Below are 19,788 nucleotides of genomic sequence, written 5' to 3'. Positions count from 1 at the left end.
GTCATCAATCAATCCTTTTATTTATGTGATAGGCCTGCATTTAAAATGAACATTTACCATAAATTAAAGGTATCTTATATTATTAGATATATTATTATAAAACATGCTTTAGTTAAGGAGTTATTGATACTTCGAGTGCAAAATGATGATATAAAACCTTGATAAAAATATACTTTTAAGTACTAATTAGTTATCTCTGCATGGGATAAATAAGCACCTTAAAGATAGTATTTTCACGCCTCTAACTTAACTCCATATTTGTTTCCACCCTAAATATTTCTAACATATGTAACGATTCTTGAGGATATGCAGCAGAAGTTTGCTAATTAGATCCTTCATATGTAGGCTAAATGAAAGGATTCCTCTTCATGGAAGCAATCTACAAAGTTTGACCTCTAGTGATTAATGGTAGAGGTTGGTTTATTGGAAGTGGATAGGCTTGCATGCATTGTTTTGGATGGGTCGAGCAGTTAATCCAGCATGCAGTGCAAGAGATTCCAATGGTTTTGAGAGACATGTTTATTTTTGATCTATTAATTCTTCCTAACAATCAATGGAGATGGGAGACCTTTATTGATTTTCTCCCCATACAAGTGCGCATGGTAATGGCAATTTACCCTCATTCCTCTATGAATATGGATGTAGATTCAATTTTCTGGCACCACTCTACAAGTGATAGTTTTTATATACAATCATTAGCATATGATGTATTATACGACACCATCATGACATAACTTCTTTATGGAAATTTATTTTATAAATGGAATGGTTATCAGGGCATTTCCATTTATTAATGCTTATAATAGTCTTATAACAAATAAAATGGAAACTGATCAGGGCATTTTTGACAGTGTGAAAAAAAAACTAAAATCTTGTCTAAAAAGATTGATAACAAGGTAGTAACCCACCAATATATGGGTCTAGCAATATGTCAAATCTAACATATTAATTTGATTTTGACTATGTGCTAAACCCAAATAAACTTAGATTTAGCGAATTATTAGAACCAACATCTTTTTGTATAAAATTATATTGTCTAAACTTTCATTTTAATATAAAAAAGGGGCAGGTTGAGGGGAACTTTTTGATATTGTTATTAGACCTGACCCAAAACTGAAACCTCTCAACTCGATTTCTTATCTAACCTAAGCTTCAAATTAAATGATGTGAAAGTTGTCACAACGTGACTCGATCAATTTGATGAATCCAAATGCAACATAGATGACTAGTAAAAATATAGTTAGCTAAAAAAAATTCAAGATAAGATCTTTTTTTTTTAATATTGAGAGTGATATATTGAATCACCCCTAATCAACTCGAGTTATAATCATGACAATAATGTGATAACTTGGTTTGTCAATGGTCCTTTTCTTTTCCCTTCCCCTATTCTCTCATTGGTTGGACTTCAGCTCAAGTGGGATGAAATTCAGGATTCAATTAAAAAGCTTTAAAAGGCATTTTTTTAACATAAAAGAAAATGAGCAATATATAGGGAACTCTTTGATGATATCATTAAATTTGGTTTAGAGGTTCCATCTTTAAACTTTTTTACCCAAATCCTTTCCTAGTCGGAGCTTCAAACTAAATACTGTGGGAGATGCCACATACCCAGATTGCTAATAAAATACGGGTTGACTTTATTTTCTTTACTCAAGGTGACATTTGAAATAATAATACATTTGATCACCCTCATTCGACCCATGTTAACCATAAAATTTATAACCTAAATAATATGACAACCACAATGCACTAACCTGATTGATTAGTTATTCTTTTCTTTTCCCTTCCCTACTTCTCTCCCTAATTAAGCCTTTATTGGGCTTGGGGGGATAAAATTTAGGAGTAAATTAAAGACTTTGTAAATAATTAAAGACTAAATTGAAAGAAAAAGGTTTGCACTCCAGTGGGATGAAATTTAAGACTTAATTGAAGAGTTATTATAGAATAGGGGATTAAATTGAACAAATAGGGCACAAGTTTTTTGGTGCGTGTAAAATACGCGCCAATATATCCGAGTTTCCATGATGTAGTTAAGTCGATTTGGTAAGTCTAAAGACAACACGAATGTTTGGTAAAAATATGGTTTGGCTTTAAAAATAATTTAGGTGACATTTTTTTTTTAATATCGAGACACAACTTATTAGATCACACCTAGTTAACTTGATTTAACTACTAAATTTATAACCTAGGTCTTGGATATAATAATAATGTACTAACTTAGTTGGCCAATTTTCTCTTTCTTTTCTCTTCCCTTCTTCTCTCTCTAATTAGGCTTTTATTGGGCTTAGGTGAGATTAAAGTTAGCACTAAATTAAAGGGTTATTAGAGAACTATAAACTAAAATGAAAGAAAAGAGCTTTGGCGCGATGAAATTCAGGACTCAATTAAAGAGTCACTGCAGAATCGTGTACTAAAATGAAAGGGGTAAACAAGTATCAAACGTGACACTGTGTAAAAGAAACTGCTGTGTAAAATAATTAATAATTACATTTACATTCAATTTCAAAAAACAAAACTTTTCAAATATACATAATTATCTTCATAATTTTTTTCTCATATGTTTACATTCTCCTACATATTAGACATAACATATTTCATTAATACATCAATTTTTGTAATAGTATATGTATACCATTGAATAAAGAGATAAGCTTGAAAATAATACAAAAAACTGTAAGAAAAAAATAATTTATAAAAATATATCCATAGAATATAAATTTAATTAGTAAAATGATTAAGAAAGCAATTGAAAGACAACAACAAAAATCACTAATTTGAGCATCGAATTCTAAAGCCCATCTTAAGAAACAAAAAAGCTCTTAAGTATATGTTTATAGTTTGAATTTGGCATAAATTTATACATTAATTAGTAGAAGGCTAAGTTATAGTCCTATGTAATTAAAAGGCAAAGTTCACATACATAGTTGCTGTAAATATACTAGAAAAGTGACCAAATTATTAACCTTAGAAAGCATGGTGGGAGATTAGAAAGAGATAAATATCTAATATTAGAAGCATGCGTGGTTTTCAATGAAAAAGCCAATTTAATATTTTATTATAATTCCTATCTTAGCTTATAAGTTAATATACAAATATTTATATTGAATAGAATATTCATACTTTTCCGCTACTAGAAAATTGATAAATATAAACAGAAATACTGATAAAAATTTTTCTTTAATATATTACGGTGACATTTACTGATTGAATTTTTCATCACTAAATCTATTGGTAAACACTGATAGGAATATATCATCAGTATATATTGAGAGAACTGCTCTTGGAATAGAATGGATAAAAAAGTCAAATAGTACAATAAAGGTAAGTTTTACAGAAGAAGTTACCGACAGAATTAGACTGACAATACAATTTATCTATGAATATCTCGACACAAAACTTCCATTGGTATAGACCCCCGATATTACAAATGGTATTATAGTGGGATTCAGAAAGACAAATTATATGGTAATATGATATTTATACTCATATAATTGTTGACAAAGTTACCATTAGAACAATTATGTTGGTCAATCCATCAGTAATATAATTCATGATCTGGTGCTTGACCATCCTGCCCCCTACTCCGATTTCTACTTCTTCCTTATCAAATTTTTCTCTACAACAAATAATCATCCCTCCACATCTCAATTTAAGCAACACAATTTAACTTTTCATAACTTTTTCATCACCATAACATTCAGTTTATCAGAATATGTATTCTGATTCAAATTTGATTAAGGATTCTTTATCTTAAGAAAACAAATCTACTCTTTTTTTTAATTTAAACATAATTTTAAAATATTAATTTGTTTTACATATAAAAATATTTAATGCACATAATTATATATAATCATAGTAACGTATATAACAGCCATGACAACAATCATCGTATCTAAAATAACTTTTCTAAAAAAGACAAACAGATAGTGTCAAAGACAAGAAAAAGGTAATCTAGTTATGGATTGCATCTAATATAGAAATAATTTTGCCCAATGCCGATAGGATTATCAAACAATGAACTTGCTTAAAATTAATCCCATACATGACACCAAAGAAATCCATGCATTTTAGCAACGTCTATGCACCAGCATTCTTAATTTCGGAAGTCGCTAGTACCAATGACCAGATAAGAAATAAAATCTAGCTAGGTTCAATTGGTTTTAGGAATTACCTTAACTGCTCTTCATAACCCTAATGTTTATTATCTATCCCCTTTTACACTACTTTTTAAGATTAGGATACCTGTAACCTTCTCCCTCTTTAATAAATAACTGTCGTAAAGGGTAGTATTTGGAAATCCAGCTCAAAGATTATACAGTAAAAAATTATTATTTTTGTTTTGTTTTTATATCTTTTATGTTTTATGTGCTATGTTAAAAATAAATTTAAAAAAAATAAAAAAATTATTTTAATATATTTAAAAAAAAACACTTTGAAATTGTTTATTCACTATTATTTGTCTATTGTTGAGAGGGGCAACGTAATCTAATCAGATGATAAGAAAACTCATGCGGATAAGGAAAAAAAAAGAAGAAGCTTTCCATTGCTGGATGAAGTTTGGGTGAGAATATCACATTCATGCTCTTGTATAAATGCATGAAATTGAGCAGCCACATTTCTATTTCTCACACTCAAAATATATATATATCAAGCAGATTAATCTCAAGGTTTCTAAGCCCTTGTTTTAGTATTTCTAATGGAAGAAGTTGATGTGGTCATTGTAGGTGCAGGACCTGCTGGGCTAGCAACATCTGCATGCCTCAACCGTCTCTCCATCCCTAACATTGTCCTTGAAAGAGAGGATTTTTATGCCTCTCTGTGGCAAAAGAGGGCTTATGACCGTCTAAAGTTGCACCTCGCGAAGGAATACTGTGAACTTCCCTCCATGCCTTTCCCATCTGATGCACCCACATTTGTCCCTAGGAGGGGTTTCATTGATTACTTGCACAGCTATGTGTCTCATTTTAGGATTAATCCGCGATGCAATACGGCTGTTGAGTCTGCCTATCATGATGAAGAAAGTGGAAAGTGGCATATCAAGGCTAAGAAAGCAGATCTAAACGTGCATGAAGAATACGTCGCAAAGTTTCTTGTGGTCGCAACCGGTGAGAATAGTAAAGGGTTTATTCCTGAGGTGTCCGGGCTTGATAGTTTTGGTGGAGAGTTCATTCACTCAAGCAAGTACGAAAATGGCCAAAAATACAAGGGCAAAGCTGTATTAGTTGTTGGTTGTGGGAATTCAGGAATGGAGATTGCTTGTGATTTATCAAACTGGGGCGTCAAGACTTCGATCGTTGCTCGCAGTCCAGTGCATGTCCTCACCACAAATATTGTGTATATTGGTATGCGTTTGTTGAGCTATGGCGTCCCATGCAACATAGTGGACTTCATAGTTGTCTTACTGAGCAAGCTGAAGCATGGAGATATTTCAAATTACGGCTTTCCAAGACCCACAAGAGGATCGTTTTATATAAAACAAAGTGTCGGTCGAACCCCTACAATCGATGTTGGGGCTGTGGAAAAGATTAGAAGAAAAGAGGTTCAGGTAAATATTAAATTTACGTACAAAATTAACTCTTAATTAATTTCCATAACAGATGATCATTTTGTTGTATTTCAATGATGACACTAGTTATGATCTCTAGGTGTTTCCATCCATAAGAGGCATCCAAGGAAGCAAAATCGAGTTTGCCAATGGGGAAGTTAAACAATTTGATGCCATTATCTTCGCTACTGGCTACAAAAGTACTGTGAGACACTGGCTCAAGGTATTGCATTTTCTTCTTCAAAATATGTTGACCGTGTGCTCTAATCTTGGTTAATTAGCTTCTAAAAATGTCTTTCATCATCGTTGCAGGGTGGCCAAGACCTTTTTGATGGAAATGGAATGCCAAAACTATGCTTCCCTAACATCTGGAAAGGAAAAAATGGCCTTTATTGTTCTGGGTTTGCTAGAAGAGGACTGTTTGGTATCTCAGTTGACTCACAAAATATCGCAAAAGACATTGACTTGGCATTGAGAAATGAACGAATATTAATTGGAATTCCGGACGCTAGGGTTTGTTGAATCTTGCAATACCAATCATTGGCGTTGTAATATTGTGTCATTTGTTAGGGAAGTACGTTTTCTAAACCTATATTTGGAGCTATGGTCTTCTGTTTTTTTACTATAAAATAAGATAAATTACGGTTTTTTGTCTTTTAAAAAGCTCCAATCCGCGAGAATCCCAGTTGTTATGTCAACCTCTTCGTAAGCTTGCTCTCACAAATTAAGATTAATGTACTTTTAGTTCACCGCATCTATTTTGATTGTGTTTTTTTTTTCAATTTTTATATATTGTTATTACTTGTAATAGTTTTTTTTTTAATTATTTATATTTATATTTTTTATCTTATTCATTACGGATAACAATGGATATCCACAATGTGTATTCCTATACCATATTTGTTTTTTATTTTTTATTTTATCATTTTATCTATTATAAATAAAAAAGATTAACTAACAAAACAATATAAGCATGAGAGAAATGAAAAACCCAAATGATGTAAGATTATAAAAATGAGGAAAATAGAAATAAAGATGTAAACAAGATTGGAAAATAATAGTACAAGGAGATCTCATTCATGGAGAAAATAATGTAAAAATATTTATATTTTGATATTTCTTGTTTTGACAAAAACCCTAACAATATAAATAGAGATTAACACACAAGTCAGAGACACAAAAACACCCCATAGAAAAAAGATAAAAATCTTTATACAAAAAATCAAACCCATGCCAAAATAAAAAAAAATAAAGCAAAAAAAGTGACAATCAGAAAAAAATATCAAACTAGATCAACCATTCTTCACCCCATTAAAATCTGAACAACACAGTGGCAAGAGTAACCATAACAACCAACACCTCACATTAGTTATCTCTCCTTCCTCATAGATAAAGTACATTAATATCAACTTTATTAATGACCAATAAGTAGAGAGAGAAAATAGACTTATCAAAGCTTTCTGATGCTCGATCTCCCACCATGAACAACAATAAACCACACTGCTAGTGCAAATAGGTAGATGAAGATCAGTGGCACGACCAATATAGTTGGTCACACACCTTTCCTGTCATCAAAATGTGTAGTATACAACCTATAACCTGCCTTGCTTCCAGCATCTGTAAGGCACACATCACCATTGATTTTGTTTTCCAAACTCCTGGCACATACATGACATGTATCATTATTTTTTCTTGTGTTTTTATTCTTCATGTCTTTAAGGTTAAAGATGTTATTTTTTTCTTCCATTTGTTATTTAGATATTTATTTGAGTGATTTTTATATTTAAAATGTTTTTAAGTCTATGTGATATTATTATATGTGAATTTTCTTTTCTTTGTACCGTCATGTGTTGATTGCCTTTTCAAAAAAAAAAACTATTTCATTTTTATTTTTTTCAATGAATCAACCCTATGGATGGTAAGATTCTTAAAAAGAGCCCTGCCCTTTTGAGGTTGAGACTTTTTATTTTTTAAAATAATAATTTATCATTATTATTTTTATCAAATAACCAATATATGAATGGTAAAATCCTTTAAAAAATAATCTTTGAAAGTTGTGTCTTTGTTTTTTATTAATACAAATCATATAAATATTTTCTTTGTAATATCTAACTGTAAATATCACTCTTGTGATATATTTCTCTCTATTTTTGCGAGAGGATTTTAGCTAAGTCAATACAACCACGTAAAGATCCACACTTTAAAGGTGAGAATTAGGTTATGTTATTGGACCTAGATCTCAGATCATTATTTTATGTTTGGATAACCTATCACCTTTAACAATAAACACACGTATGAGTATTTTTTTAAACATGGAAGCATCATATGAGTATTTTTTTTATTAAAATAAATGCAAGATTTTAATATTTTTTAATTGTAATCAGCCGTTTATCTAAGAAATTCTAAAGACCAATTAGAGCTTTTAGTTACTATAAAACTAGATAGTGACTTCCTTTTTCTATTTTGCCCTACCAATCTTATAAAGCAACTCATTGAGATGACCCCTACCACATATTCATTGTATAAAAAAATTAGATATTTATATGCATTTCATCAAGTTTTGGGTATTTATTATTCAAGTACTATTTATTATTCAATATTAATAAAAGAGTAATATTATATATTTGAGCTATTTGTGTGTGTGTGTGATATAAAATAAAAGTAAGGACCCCTTTGATCTATTATTCTAGTCTGGCGCGATCATACCTCTTCTTAAGCATGCATCTGGCTTATTGGTCCATAAATATATTTGTTATGCCATTAACGTAATATGTTTAGGACAGATTTTTATTTAGTTATGGCAGAGTCATACCTAAATGCTTATAATCACTCGTTATTACAAGCCCGACTATATCATTGACATTGAAAAATAGTAGATAATTACCATCTGAATAATAACTTTTTGAAATTTTAATTGAAGTCTATTTTTAAGTATACAAGTTAGATAAAGATGTATATTTTAACTCATAAAATATATTTATATAAAAAAAGGTTCATAAAATTATGATTTTTATAGAAAATAGTCGATTGATTAATACAATTGGATTCAACTTTCACCTTGTCATATTTTAAAAGTGTGACAAGGTCAAATTATATTATTTCATCAATTTTTTTTTTAAATGGTGTTATTCTTGCAATATTTTATGTTTATTGTGCTAATTTGACAAAAAAATAAAAAAATAAAAAACCTTTCTATCAATCATTTTCTTTCTTTCGTATTTCATCCTCTCGCTTCCTCTTTTACTTCCTTTTCTTTATCACAACTAACCAATATTTCTTTGACTTTCTCATGCATCCATTGCTTTCCAACTCCCATTGAGTATCTCTTTGTTTTCTCATTTTTAGTTTCCATTTTGATCATTTTTTCAAGGTGGATGAAATGGGAATAAAAATCTAAACTTCTTAGATGATTCAGACTTGGAACTTTCATCCTTAAATCTTCCTTCTCCTGCTACTTTAGATAATATGACTAGATGATTGTTTACTCTATTTATACATTATGCGTTGAATTATTTTTTCAATGTGAAAAAAATATTTAAGTGTTTTTAATATTTATTTTAAAAAAAATTATATAAGAATTGTCATGATGTGACCTAATCGACTTAACATTTTTAAAAATAACCTGAATAATTGATAAAAATATAGTTTGACTTGAAAAAAATCATAATATTTTTTTTAAATATTGAAAAAACAACATATTATATCAACTTAAATTAACTTGTTAAATCTGTTATTCAGGTCAATAGACTCTGATAAACATATAAAAAGAAAATAATATAAAATTATTGAACCCAATTCTCAATTAACTTGATATTAAATAATAAAACTAAAAATAAAACTTAACTAAAAAAGTAAGTCAAGTCAACTAAGATTAATTAGTCAAAATGGGTCATAAAACCATAATAATATCATATATAGCAAATTGAAATAAATTATAAAATTTAATTCTCAATCAACTCAATGTTAAAGGAAAAAATTAAAAAAAAAAAACACAAAAACCACCTAAGTTAATTGACTGAACTTGTGACCCGGATCGTGAGATCAAGATAACATCATAGAATGCAAACCAAAATAAATTATGAAGATTAATATCCAATCAACTTAATATTGAAGGATGAGATTAAAAAGAAATCAACTAAAAAGATAAACTAAACTTGAGTCAACCGGTCTAACCCACAATTTGGGTCATAAGACTATAATAACTCTAAAGAAAAAAAATTATAAATTTCAATTCTCAATCAATCTAATTTTAAAAGATTAAATTGTAAAGAAATCGTATAAAAGATGGATAAAAAATGACTCGATTCAATCTGGGTTCTATTGCAAAACCGTGGTGAGAAAACTAGAATAAGCTTATATAAAGTGAATCAAAAAAAATTATAAAATTTAATTTTTAATTAACTCAATTTTAAAGGATGAAGTTACAAAAAAAATAAATAAATAATTTATCTAAATCAACATTACTAATTCGCAAAACTCGTAATTCATATAATGAAACGGTGATAGCTTTATAAAAAAATAAATTATAAAACTTTATATCCAATAAATTTAATATTAAAAAATAAATTAAAAAATCTATTAAATGAAAAAAATACTCAATACCTTTGAAAGTCAAAGTGAAACAGTGATTGGCTATTCACTCTACAGTGAAAAGCCGAACTCTTTTATTACATGTTAATAATAACAATGATCTTTCAAGCAGTTCTGAACCTTCACCTTCTAAAAAAGAATCCAAAGTCCTCAACCTCACCTACTCAACCAGCTATAGAAAGTAACCATCCTGGAATGACCTAAACTAATTCCACAGAGGGTAAAAGATGATCCTTTACAAATTCCCATATGACAACATTTTGATTTTCCCTCCTCTTGGAGCTGGGTTGACATAAGATAATCTATCTAACCAGCTCGGAATCCACGAAGATTCCTTGGAAGCCGGATAATGTTTTCCACTTCCTCTGTTATGTTATGAGTTCATATAAATATACCAACTTCTACCTGCCCAACTCCCTCCAAATTCTTGGAGAGTTTTTCTGAGGAAAATTGATGGATCTGGCTGAGCAGTTCTATTTCAGCTGTGGTTACTGTTTTGGAAGGTGTTATGGAAATTGAAAGTAACCTTGACTACAAATTATCAAGTCCACTATTAAAGACAATGCTTGCAGAATTTACTCGATTGCTGCCTTCTGTTCTATCTGGACCAAAGTGACATGATTTCTTTAAGTTGGCAGGCATGTCGTACCTACTAGCAGTGCATTATGGTGTTGTTTGTCGACATTTGTGCTTCATTTTCACCTTCCGAATTCTCTCATGTCCGACAAGGAACTCGAATAGTCATGTTCCTTTCAAACATGAGAACAACCAAATCTGATTGATTGGATGTTAATTTTAGTATCATCCTTTTGGTTTCTTGAATCAGAGAGACTAAGTATATATCTTCAAGTCTTTTCTTTTTGTTTTTTTTTTTTTTTTGGGAATTCATAGCTCTATAACTTGCATGCAATACAAAATCAAGGGCCTAAAACCGTGAGTTACAAGCTGTACAACTTTTACGTTATTGCAAACAAGAACTCGGAAACGAAACAAAAACCCTTGATATGAAAAACTACAAGGACAAAGGGGTAGTATATACTTGTACATTTAACTAGCTTGTTATATTTGCTTTAATAGTGCTGCCCTTCTGTGGTTAGCTTTTGCATGGCAAGTGACAAAAAAGGTTAGGCTGTTCTTTTAGTGAGTGATAGAATGGTGGAAACCATCAACTTGTAGTCAATTGGCTTCGTTAGATAAGCATCCATGCCAACCTCCAAGCATTTGGCTTCATCTGACGACATGGCGTGAGCCGTCAATGCAACAATAGGAATGTGCAAGTCAGTTCCAGTTTCTGATTTCCTGATTGCTTTTGTTGCTTCATAACCATCCATCTTTGGCATCTGGCACAAAATCAATCAGAATTAGTTTATAGACTAAATTTAAGTACATGATCAATGTTAGACAGAACAAAGTATCACCTTCTGTTACCATTTCTTACCTGACAGTCCATTAGGATCAAGTCATATGGTGGGGGTTCCTGAATATCAGTTTGTAAACCTCTCTCTCCATCATCTCCTGGGGATTCCCTCTTGAGATCTTTTTCACTCAAAACGCAATTTAGAGCTTCTACTGCTTGCAGTCCATCTCCGACTGCAATAACTTTAGCCCCCATTTTTTCTAGCATGATGGTTGCAACTCTCTGAAGAACAGGAGTATCTTCTGCAAGCAGAATCCGTAAGCCATCAAGAGCCTTCTGTTGACTCCCAGCTTTGTTTGAATATGAATTGCCTTGTTCTTTATGACTACTGCTTTCTGAAATTCGTTCTTCGTGTTTAGAACTCTCATTTTGAGTTGCAGTTGAAAAGAGTGCTTGCTTGTTGCAGACTAGCATATCTTTTCCATATTGGGTACTTTGTAAATTGGGCCTAATTTGACATGGAACTTCTCTTGCTTCTGCTTCAACATCAGCCAATTCAACTAAGCACTTCTTAAATGATTGGCACTGTGATTCAGTTGCGATCTTTTCTGTTTCCTTTTGTTTTTCTCTGAGATGAAATGTGCTTGGAGAATTGGATTTGCCCATTTCAGCCGTATCAGATTCTTCAGAGCTGGCAGTGTCAAAATGAGTGGAATCAATCTCAAGACATTCATGCATGTCACCATCCTTCACCGTAGCTCTTGCAGCATTCAAACTTTTCTTTTGATGCTCAAGATCTTTCTCCTTTATGACAGTTTCCAAAATGTGAATCATTTTGGCCTTGTAAAGCGGTTTATTAACCATCAGTAGATGCCCCTTCTTGCGAAGCTCCATCTTTATTGCATTTGCAGTATCATGATTGAGCATCCATGCAAACTTGGCTTTTCCAGAGAATTTATCGAGGAAGTTAATTTGTTCCTTCCATATGTCTGTGCTCAAGTCAAGCAACCCTATATCAACAACTATGATGAACATAGGGTCCTTCATGTCTTCAATATTAAGCACTTCAGATTTTAATGGTTCATTCAAAGAAAAATTAACATCAAAGCCATTCTCACGTCTTCTGACATGAAAGAGTTTCCGAAGAACTTGTGTCAATTCATTCCAATCAGAAACTCCTAAAGTGGCCAATCCAATTTTATGCAACCATTGGGACATAATAACTCTGCCCATGCTGCCATACAGTGCCAACAGAACCTACAATTACAGTTATGCAATATAAGCACGCAGGATTTGGTGATTGCTGAGGAGAGAGTAACAAGCCCAGGTGTTTTTTTAAAAAAACTTATCTGTAAAATATCATAAAAACATTGACAAAGAAGAAGCTTACAACTTGTTTCTGAAGAATGCAAGCTTACTCACCACAATATTTTGACTGGAAAAATCTATTTGGCATTGTAGGTCTGCACCATCTGCAGCTGTATTGAGAAGCAAGTATAGTCGCATTAGAGTTCCAGGTCCATTCTTCTTCACAACCTTTATTTCTCCACCCATCTTGTTAACCTGTCCTCCCCAACAATTAGGAAAAGTTAAAGAAGTCAATCACAGTAAGCTGCTATAGATTTGGAAGCATAAAAAGGATTAGGATGGTAATTTTTCTCTTCATAAATTCTGCAAGATATTAGTTATTAGCTGTATAGGAGTACCTAAACACTACTAGGACCTTTATCTAATTAAGTTTTAGGCATGCAGCTGGTAGTCTAAAGATAATCTTTGAGTCCGGGAATCTTTGTTTGTTTGTGTGCATATTTAATTTGATTTTCTATTTAATGCTTTGGAATCTCATATGAATGTGGAGTTTACTCACCAAAGTTCTAACTATGCATAGTCCAAGACCAGTGCCGCCATGCCTGAAATGGAGAATTGTTAAAAACCAGAAAATGTAAGAAACTCAGTTATGGATCTTAGATTTGCTTAATATATTCATATGCCTATTTTGGCAGTTCAACTATCAAGTATCAACTTCAATACAACTTAGGTAAAATATTCAATCGATGAATCAAACCAGTTGTGGCCAGTTAAAACTTGTTTCATCTACTTACAATCTAGTTGTTGATGGATCAGCTTGTTCAAAGCTTTCGAATACAGACTCCCATTTGCTGGGATCAATTCCTGCAGATACACAGAAAAACATTGTTAGAAATAATACATAAATGGAAGAGATTTTATATGGTTTCAGACATTTTTTGAGGTTCATACCGCAGCCTGTGTCATCAATTTCAAACCAAAGAATCGTTTTGTTGTCCTTCTTCCAGGCCTTCTTCATATGATTCCCTTGTTGCCTAAGTTTTGGCTTAGGTGCACAGCGCATTTTCTTCTGATCTAGATGAAACCGTGCGTCATTATATGTATTGAAGTTCTCACACCAACCACGCAGAATAATGTGACCCGCTGAAAGTCATTTTTGAGAGTTAAGTTGTGCAAGACAAAGTTGAATACACATTGTTATTTGATCATAATGAGATGAGTTTGTCCCTTGTTCAATTACAATTTTCTGGTACGCATGATAAAATCTGGGGAAAGTTAGCAGTGCAGTTGTTGAACTTACTTGTCGTAAACTTTATAGAATTGCTTATCAGATCTGCAAATATTTGAACAACTCTGGCAGAGTCTCCTCGAACTAATTTCGGCATATCATCTGCATACAGAAAATGTAAATAGCAATGAACATCAGAAACAGAAAGAGGTTAATGATCATGTGATTGATACATGATAGTTAATGAACAGTGAAAATTATTAAAAACGTACCAGAGAGATCCAAAACAGCCTCAACATTGTGGTTAATGCACTGAACAGAGAACATGTCAATAAGTCCTTCAAGTTCTCTTCCCAAGTCAAACTCAGCATCTTCCAAAACCAATTTTCCAGATTCAACCTGTATAATTTCGAAATGGTTGGTGAAAATGACTTTCTGTGACTTATTGAGCATTGGATGTTCTGGTTTGTGTTGGTTTAGCAACCATCTTAACATCTTTGTCACTGTTAGAAGTGTTAACAATTGCTTGGCTATTGTTAGTATCTCACCTTGCTAAGATCCAGTATGTTGTTAAGAAGCCGGAGTAGAGCTGTAGAGCATTTTCTGATCTGCGTAACAGTTGCATATTGTTCATTTGTGAGACAATCATCACAGATAAGAATGTCCAGCAGGCCAATCACTGCAGCCATGGGAGTCCTCAATTCGTGACTGTAGTTCAAAAATGAAACGAATATTTACTTCCGTTAATGCTCAAGAACAAAAAACATCTTCAGGGTACTCTAACTTCGTGGAAGTCATCCAAATTTGAGAGGCCTAATTGAATATTTAAGCTCATAAACAGATTACTACAGTGACAAGAAGTCATTTACCTCATGTTTGCCAGAAACTGGCTTTTGTAGTTGTTTGATGCCTCTGCCCTTCTCCTTGCATCAAGATGGCTTATCAGTTCTGCTCTTAGTTTCATCTCCTTTGATACTCCATTAGTGAGAATCAAAATGCAGACACATCCAATGACTAGGATGCATAGAGATGCAGAAATGAGTATAACCAATGTTTTGAATGCTCTCTCATCTACCTTTCCCATTATATATCTTCTTGGAATGATGATCACCCCCACCTGTACAAATTGCAGTAGCTTGCTAAATGCTAAGACGAACAATAAGCATGAAATCAAATAAAATAAACAAGATCATTTTAGTCTGTTTTTCATTCTACTCGGGCATAATGAGGAATTTAAAAGAAAATCAATTCTATATAACATCAGTCGGGTTGATACTTACGATAGGGAGTCTCTTTAAATTTAGAAAAAACGAGTCGATGTAATATTGTTGGTTGCCAAGTTTCGCGTTCTCCACATGAACAATTTGACCTGGAGTTAACTTGTTTCCATAGTCTTTCTCCAGCCATCGAGCTCCCATTCTTATAATTGGTTCCTCGGTATCGACAGCCATTATAAGATTTGGTCTTGTTGTTGAGTTTGTTAGTAGAGGAGCATTTGTGGAAGTTGCCAGTAAATAACCCTCTTGAGAGGTCAAATATATGTATCCACTATGGACTTCAACAAGCTCTCTCATCAATTGGCCAACACTGTAGAGAGAAGTAGTAACACCTACAACGGCCACGATGCTTTTATTGGAAGCATCCCACACAGGCAATGCTGCTTGAAGCAGAGGTGAATCTGTATACTTGCTTACTGCCACATGCCATGAAGCCACACCATCAGGTACTTGTGAAAGGCCTGCGATGTTGATAAGATCATCTGGTGGAATTGGACTTGCTTTCCCTTTCTTTTCACCTGAGATAGGATCAAGTGGTTCACGATACCAAATTGCTGAAAAGTTACCGTGGATGGATTGATCATCCCATGCTTGATGCGACGAGAGCATATTTGTATCATAAGGTCCCTTGGCATTGATTGAGTAGTTCACAAGATCAGAGTAGATGTAGAATGTGTTGTCACTCCTATGATCCCTGTGGAAAGCCTGGACAAAACCATTTCTATAATTTATGGTTATTGCATTGAGAGCTTTTCGGCTGGAAAACATTGCCCATGTTACATCCCTCATCACTTCATAGAGCTGTAGAAAAAGCAGAAAGACAAGTTAAATGCAACAATTCAAAATAATCCAGAGGCTACTTCTATGATCAGATTTGGCAGCACTTTAAGATCATCATAAACACAACAACCTCCACTTGCTCTGCTTGATTGGTCGGCTTGCTGTACCGTCTGATTACATACTCTGATAGCTTAACCTGGGCTGCAGTTATTTCAGCTGTGGAATTCAAAATGTTCCACATTCTTAATATGGGGCGCTGCAGAATTTCATATCGAAGGCCCGAAGCCAAGGTATCCAACGACTTTTTTGTATAGCTTCTTGTGAAATGCCATGTTAGTATTGTTAGCAGACCAATCAAAATTGCGAGCATGGCCTGCAAAGGTCATTAACAGAAAATTGACACTGTACTCATTGACCAAAACAGCAGTTTCTGGCATACAAAAAAACTACTTCTCTGATTGCCAGTTCATAGTTTCTTACCATAATCATGTAACATAAACGAAAATTGACTATGAAGCAAGGATTTCGGAAGAGAAAGGCTTATCCAGTTGACATAGGCAATGAATTCCATTTAATTTCACTTTCCAGTTCTTTATATAGCAAGGGCAGGATTAGAACCTGAGTCGTCATTATTTTCCCCATCTGGACTAAACAACCATTGCTAATTTATCCCATTTCTTTCAATGTTCTTGTGCCTAATGTTACTGAACTGATCAATAAACTTGATTGATTTTTTCATAATTCTGTGATGGAGGTTATAAGGAATACAACAGTACAAAGAAAGAGAGAGATTAGACCAACCATGATAGCCAGGCGAACTACAAAAACACTGTAGTAAGAGGAGAGACAGTGAGTGTCTCCATACTGAAACTCGTCTTGTTCAACATCTCTATAGAAAATTCTTCTACCGTAAGGAGCTGTATTCTTTCTGCAAGAACTGGCGAAACCCCGAATTCTGGCGCACACTTTCCTCAAAGGAGTTGCCATTATTGGTGTGTCAGTGCCTATAGTAGGTGAACAATCATTAGAACTAGCAGTACTAGTGTAGTTCCTACGATCTCCTTCCTCTGCCATATCTGAGAAGAGCATAAAGTGTGATACATTAGCAAGAACTTATTCTTTGTCTTTGCATGAGAAACACAGAAGGAGGAGAGAGAGACTGTAAGTGTCTATGATTAATGGGGTGTGGTGTTCAATATGCCGTGGTACATGTGTCATTCCCCACCTCTTGAAGGTAAGGCACATTTTCTAAAGTGGGTTTTTATTCCTCGTCCACAACAACCTTGCCACCTATCTCAACTCCGTGCCTCTTTTTAGCCCTCGGTACATTCCAAACAGTAAAGTGGTCTGGTAATTTAAGCTTGAGGAGGGAAGAAAAATGGGTGAAACTCTTTGATAGACGTGGGAAAGCCAGTCATGTTTCTTGAGGTGAAAATTGCTTGTGTTGGAGAGGGTCAGCTTGGACCTGGAACATTTCGTTCCTTGCGTACAGCCTCTAAAACACCAAAGCACTTTATATATCTTCTTCTTTGAGGAAGGAAGGAAGGAAATAATGCCTCAAATTATGGGGCACAGCTGAAGTTGAAGAACACTATCAACAGTGACAGAGGTGTGGCACCTTCTTAAGGCCCGCAGTGCTCTTGACTTTTTGAGATTCAAATTTATATTTCTTTTTCAAATAGCTTTTGGATATCTCTAAACAAATATTTGGATTCAGATGGAAAATATTAAGAATACAACTGTTCTGGATTAGCATTCGAGCCAATATCGAAGGGTTCATACATGACAGTCACTGCTGTTACTGGAGGAGGATACAACCCATTTCATGCCAGAATTACTAGGGAGGAATTGGTCCATTGTTGGAGATGGCATCCTCGTACTTCACACCATTGACTCCTGGAATTGGTCCATTGTTGGAGAGTGGATTCGAGATTGAGCGCAGTGGAGTGGACTCGCCTCTTTCTACTGAGGTGACTAAATATTGCTGGCCCAAAAAAAAAAAAAAAAAAAAAAAAAAACAGACAGGAATGAAGTGCCATTTTGGTTTGGTTGATTCGAGACCGTTTGTTGGTTTTCACGGTGGAAAAATGTTGTGCCATTTTGGTTTGGTTGAAAAGACTGTTTATTTTTGCTGTGGGAAATTGTTTTTGAAAATATTTGAATTTTATATATATATATATTTAAATTATTTTAAAATACTAAATTTTAAAAATAAAAAATTATTTTAATATATTTTAAAAAAATTCTAAAAAATAACTATTATTTTTTTTATATTGACGTAAGTGTCCGAACCAACTTGCGTATATTACGACTAATTCTACAGGTATTGAAATTAACAACTATATAAATTTTTAGTGACCATTGTATGAGTAATTAAAAAATCAAATCTGAAATTATAAAAAAAAAAAAAAAAATCAAATCTGAAATTATAAAAAAAACAAATAGAAATTAACAACTATATAAATTTTTAGTGACCATTGTATGAGTAATTAAAAAATCAAATCTGAAATTATAAAAAAAACAAATATTTTAATTCTAAATTTTTATTACTTAATCATTATTTAAATAATTAAAAAAATAATCACTATTAAAATTATTCGAGGCGGATAGAGTTAAAGCCAGCCCAAGGAAAGGAGCGGTGTGCAATAACAAGGAAGAAAGTCAAGGATTCCAAACGACAGGAATAAAGTAGAACGTGCTGGTTGAAGATAAAATGGCAAATGGACTGCAATAGAGCTTGGGAGTGATAAGGATGAGCTTTATAAAAAATCAAGTGTGATATTTTCATGGAATTAGTTGTTAATTGACTCTCATGGTAGCTTCTGCCATTGGAGACACCACAGTTTTGCTTTTGCCAAATTCTACCACTCTACTGAATATTATTATCAATTCCATTAATAAACACCTCAATTTTATTTTTTTTCATTCAATTTATTCTTATTTTTTATTTTATTTTTCACTCAAGTTATTTTCTCTTTTTCGCATTCTAATCTGCCCTTTTGCTTCCGGTTTAGCAAATCTCAATCTTTTTTATTATTATTTCTATCATTTTTTTTATAAGATCTTTTTTAATTTACATTTAATAGTTATAGTAGTAATAAGGAAGATAAACATAATATAACCAATATTGTTAAAATCACAAATCAAATTATATAATTTACAAGTCAACACAGGTTAAATATGCGAAACCACTTTGAAAATTTAAAAATTATTATTGAAAAATTGAAAATTATTAAAACCAGACTACAATCAGATCACAAATCAAATTATATAATTTACAAGTTAACACAGGTTAAATATACGAAACCATTTTGAAAATTTGAAAATTGTTAAAACCAGACTACAATCAAGTAAAATCAAATAAAATCGAACAAAATTATAATTTTACAACCAATTTCATGATTTTATTAAAATATATATATTACATTAAATTTTTATCTTTAAGTTCAATCCTCTGCATCAACATCAATTACCTATACAACATTTACCCTAATCTCTTTAATATTTTTCTCTCAATCATTCAACAATCAACCACCACTAATAACTCTCTCATTTATTTTTCATTGTTGACTGCATCCTTTTCCCCAATCACTTGAGCTCCAGACACTGGCATCCTCTCTGCTAGTAATTGTAAGTTATTCTGTTTTTTTTGTTCCATTATGCATTGGCTAAGGATTATTTTACATTACTGCTCTTTTTTTTT

General features: G+C 32.6%; 2 protein-coding genes across 3 annotated transcripts; one reads left to right on the top strand and one right to left on the bottom strand.

The window, feature by feature from the left end:
• Positions 1-4,696: 4,696 nt before the first annotated feature.
• On the top strand, positions 4,697-6,067 carry LOC105138751 (probable indole-3-pyruvate monooxygenase YUCCA11). Its single transcript, XM_011044930.1, has 3 exons — positions 4,697-5,545; positions 5,646-5,768; positions 5,858-6,067. The coding sequence occupies exons 1-3, from the start codon at positions 4,697-4,699 to the stop codon at positions 6,065-6,067; spliced, it is 1,182 nt and encodes a 393-aa protein (XP_011043232.1).
• Positions 6,068-10,987: 4,920 nt separating this feature from the next.
• On the bottom strand, positions 10,988-17,579 carry LOC105138700 (histidine kinase 1-like). 2 transcript variants are annotated; one of them, XM_011044870.1, is made up of 14 exons: positions 17,311-17,579; positions 16,887-17,161; positions 16,216-16,458; positions 15,309-16,106; positions 14,898-15,145; positions 14,577-14,736; positions 14,301-14,427; positions 14,101-14,190; positions 13,752-13,943; positions 13,595-13,664; positions 13,360-13,402; positions 12,915-13,055; positions 11,574-12,749; positions 10,988-11,475 (listed from the first exon to the last, which is right to left on the bottom strand). In XM_011044870.1, the coding sequence occupies exons 2-14, from the start codon at positions 17,157-17,159 to the stop codon at positions 11,260-11,262; spliced, it is 3,777 nt and encodes a 1,258-aa protein (XP_011043172.1). In that variant the 5' UTR covers positions 17,160-17,161; positions 17,311-17,579; the 3' UTR covers positions 10,988-11,259. The 2 variants fall into 2 exon arrangements, with proteins under 2 accessions (XP_011043172.1, XP_011043171.1); XM_011044869.1 differs by lacking the exon at positions 17,311-17,579 and having other exon boundaries at positions 16,887-17,304.
• Between the last annotated feature and the right edge of the window lie 2,209 nt (positions 17,580-19,788).

This window comes from Populus euphratica, unplaced genomic scaffold (genome assembly GCF_000495115.2).
Source record: "Populus euphratica unplaced genomic scaffold, PopEup_1.0 scaffold82.1, whole genome shotgun sequence".
NCBI classification, from domain to species: domain Eukaryota; kingdom Viridiplantae; phylum Streptophyta; class Magnoliopsida; order Malpighiales; family Salicaceae; genus Populus; species Populus euphratica.
This window is presented reverse-complemented; position numbering and strand designations above follow the sequence as displayed.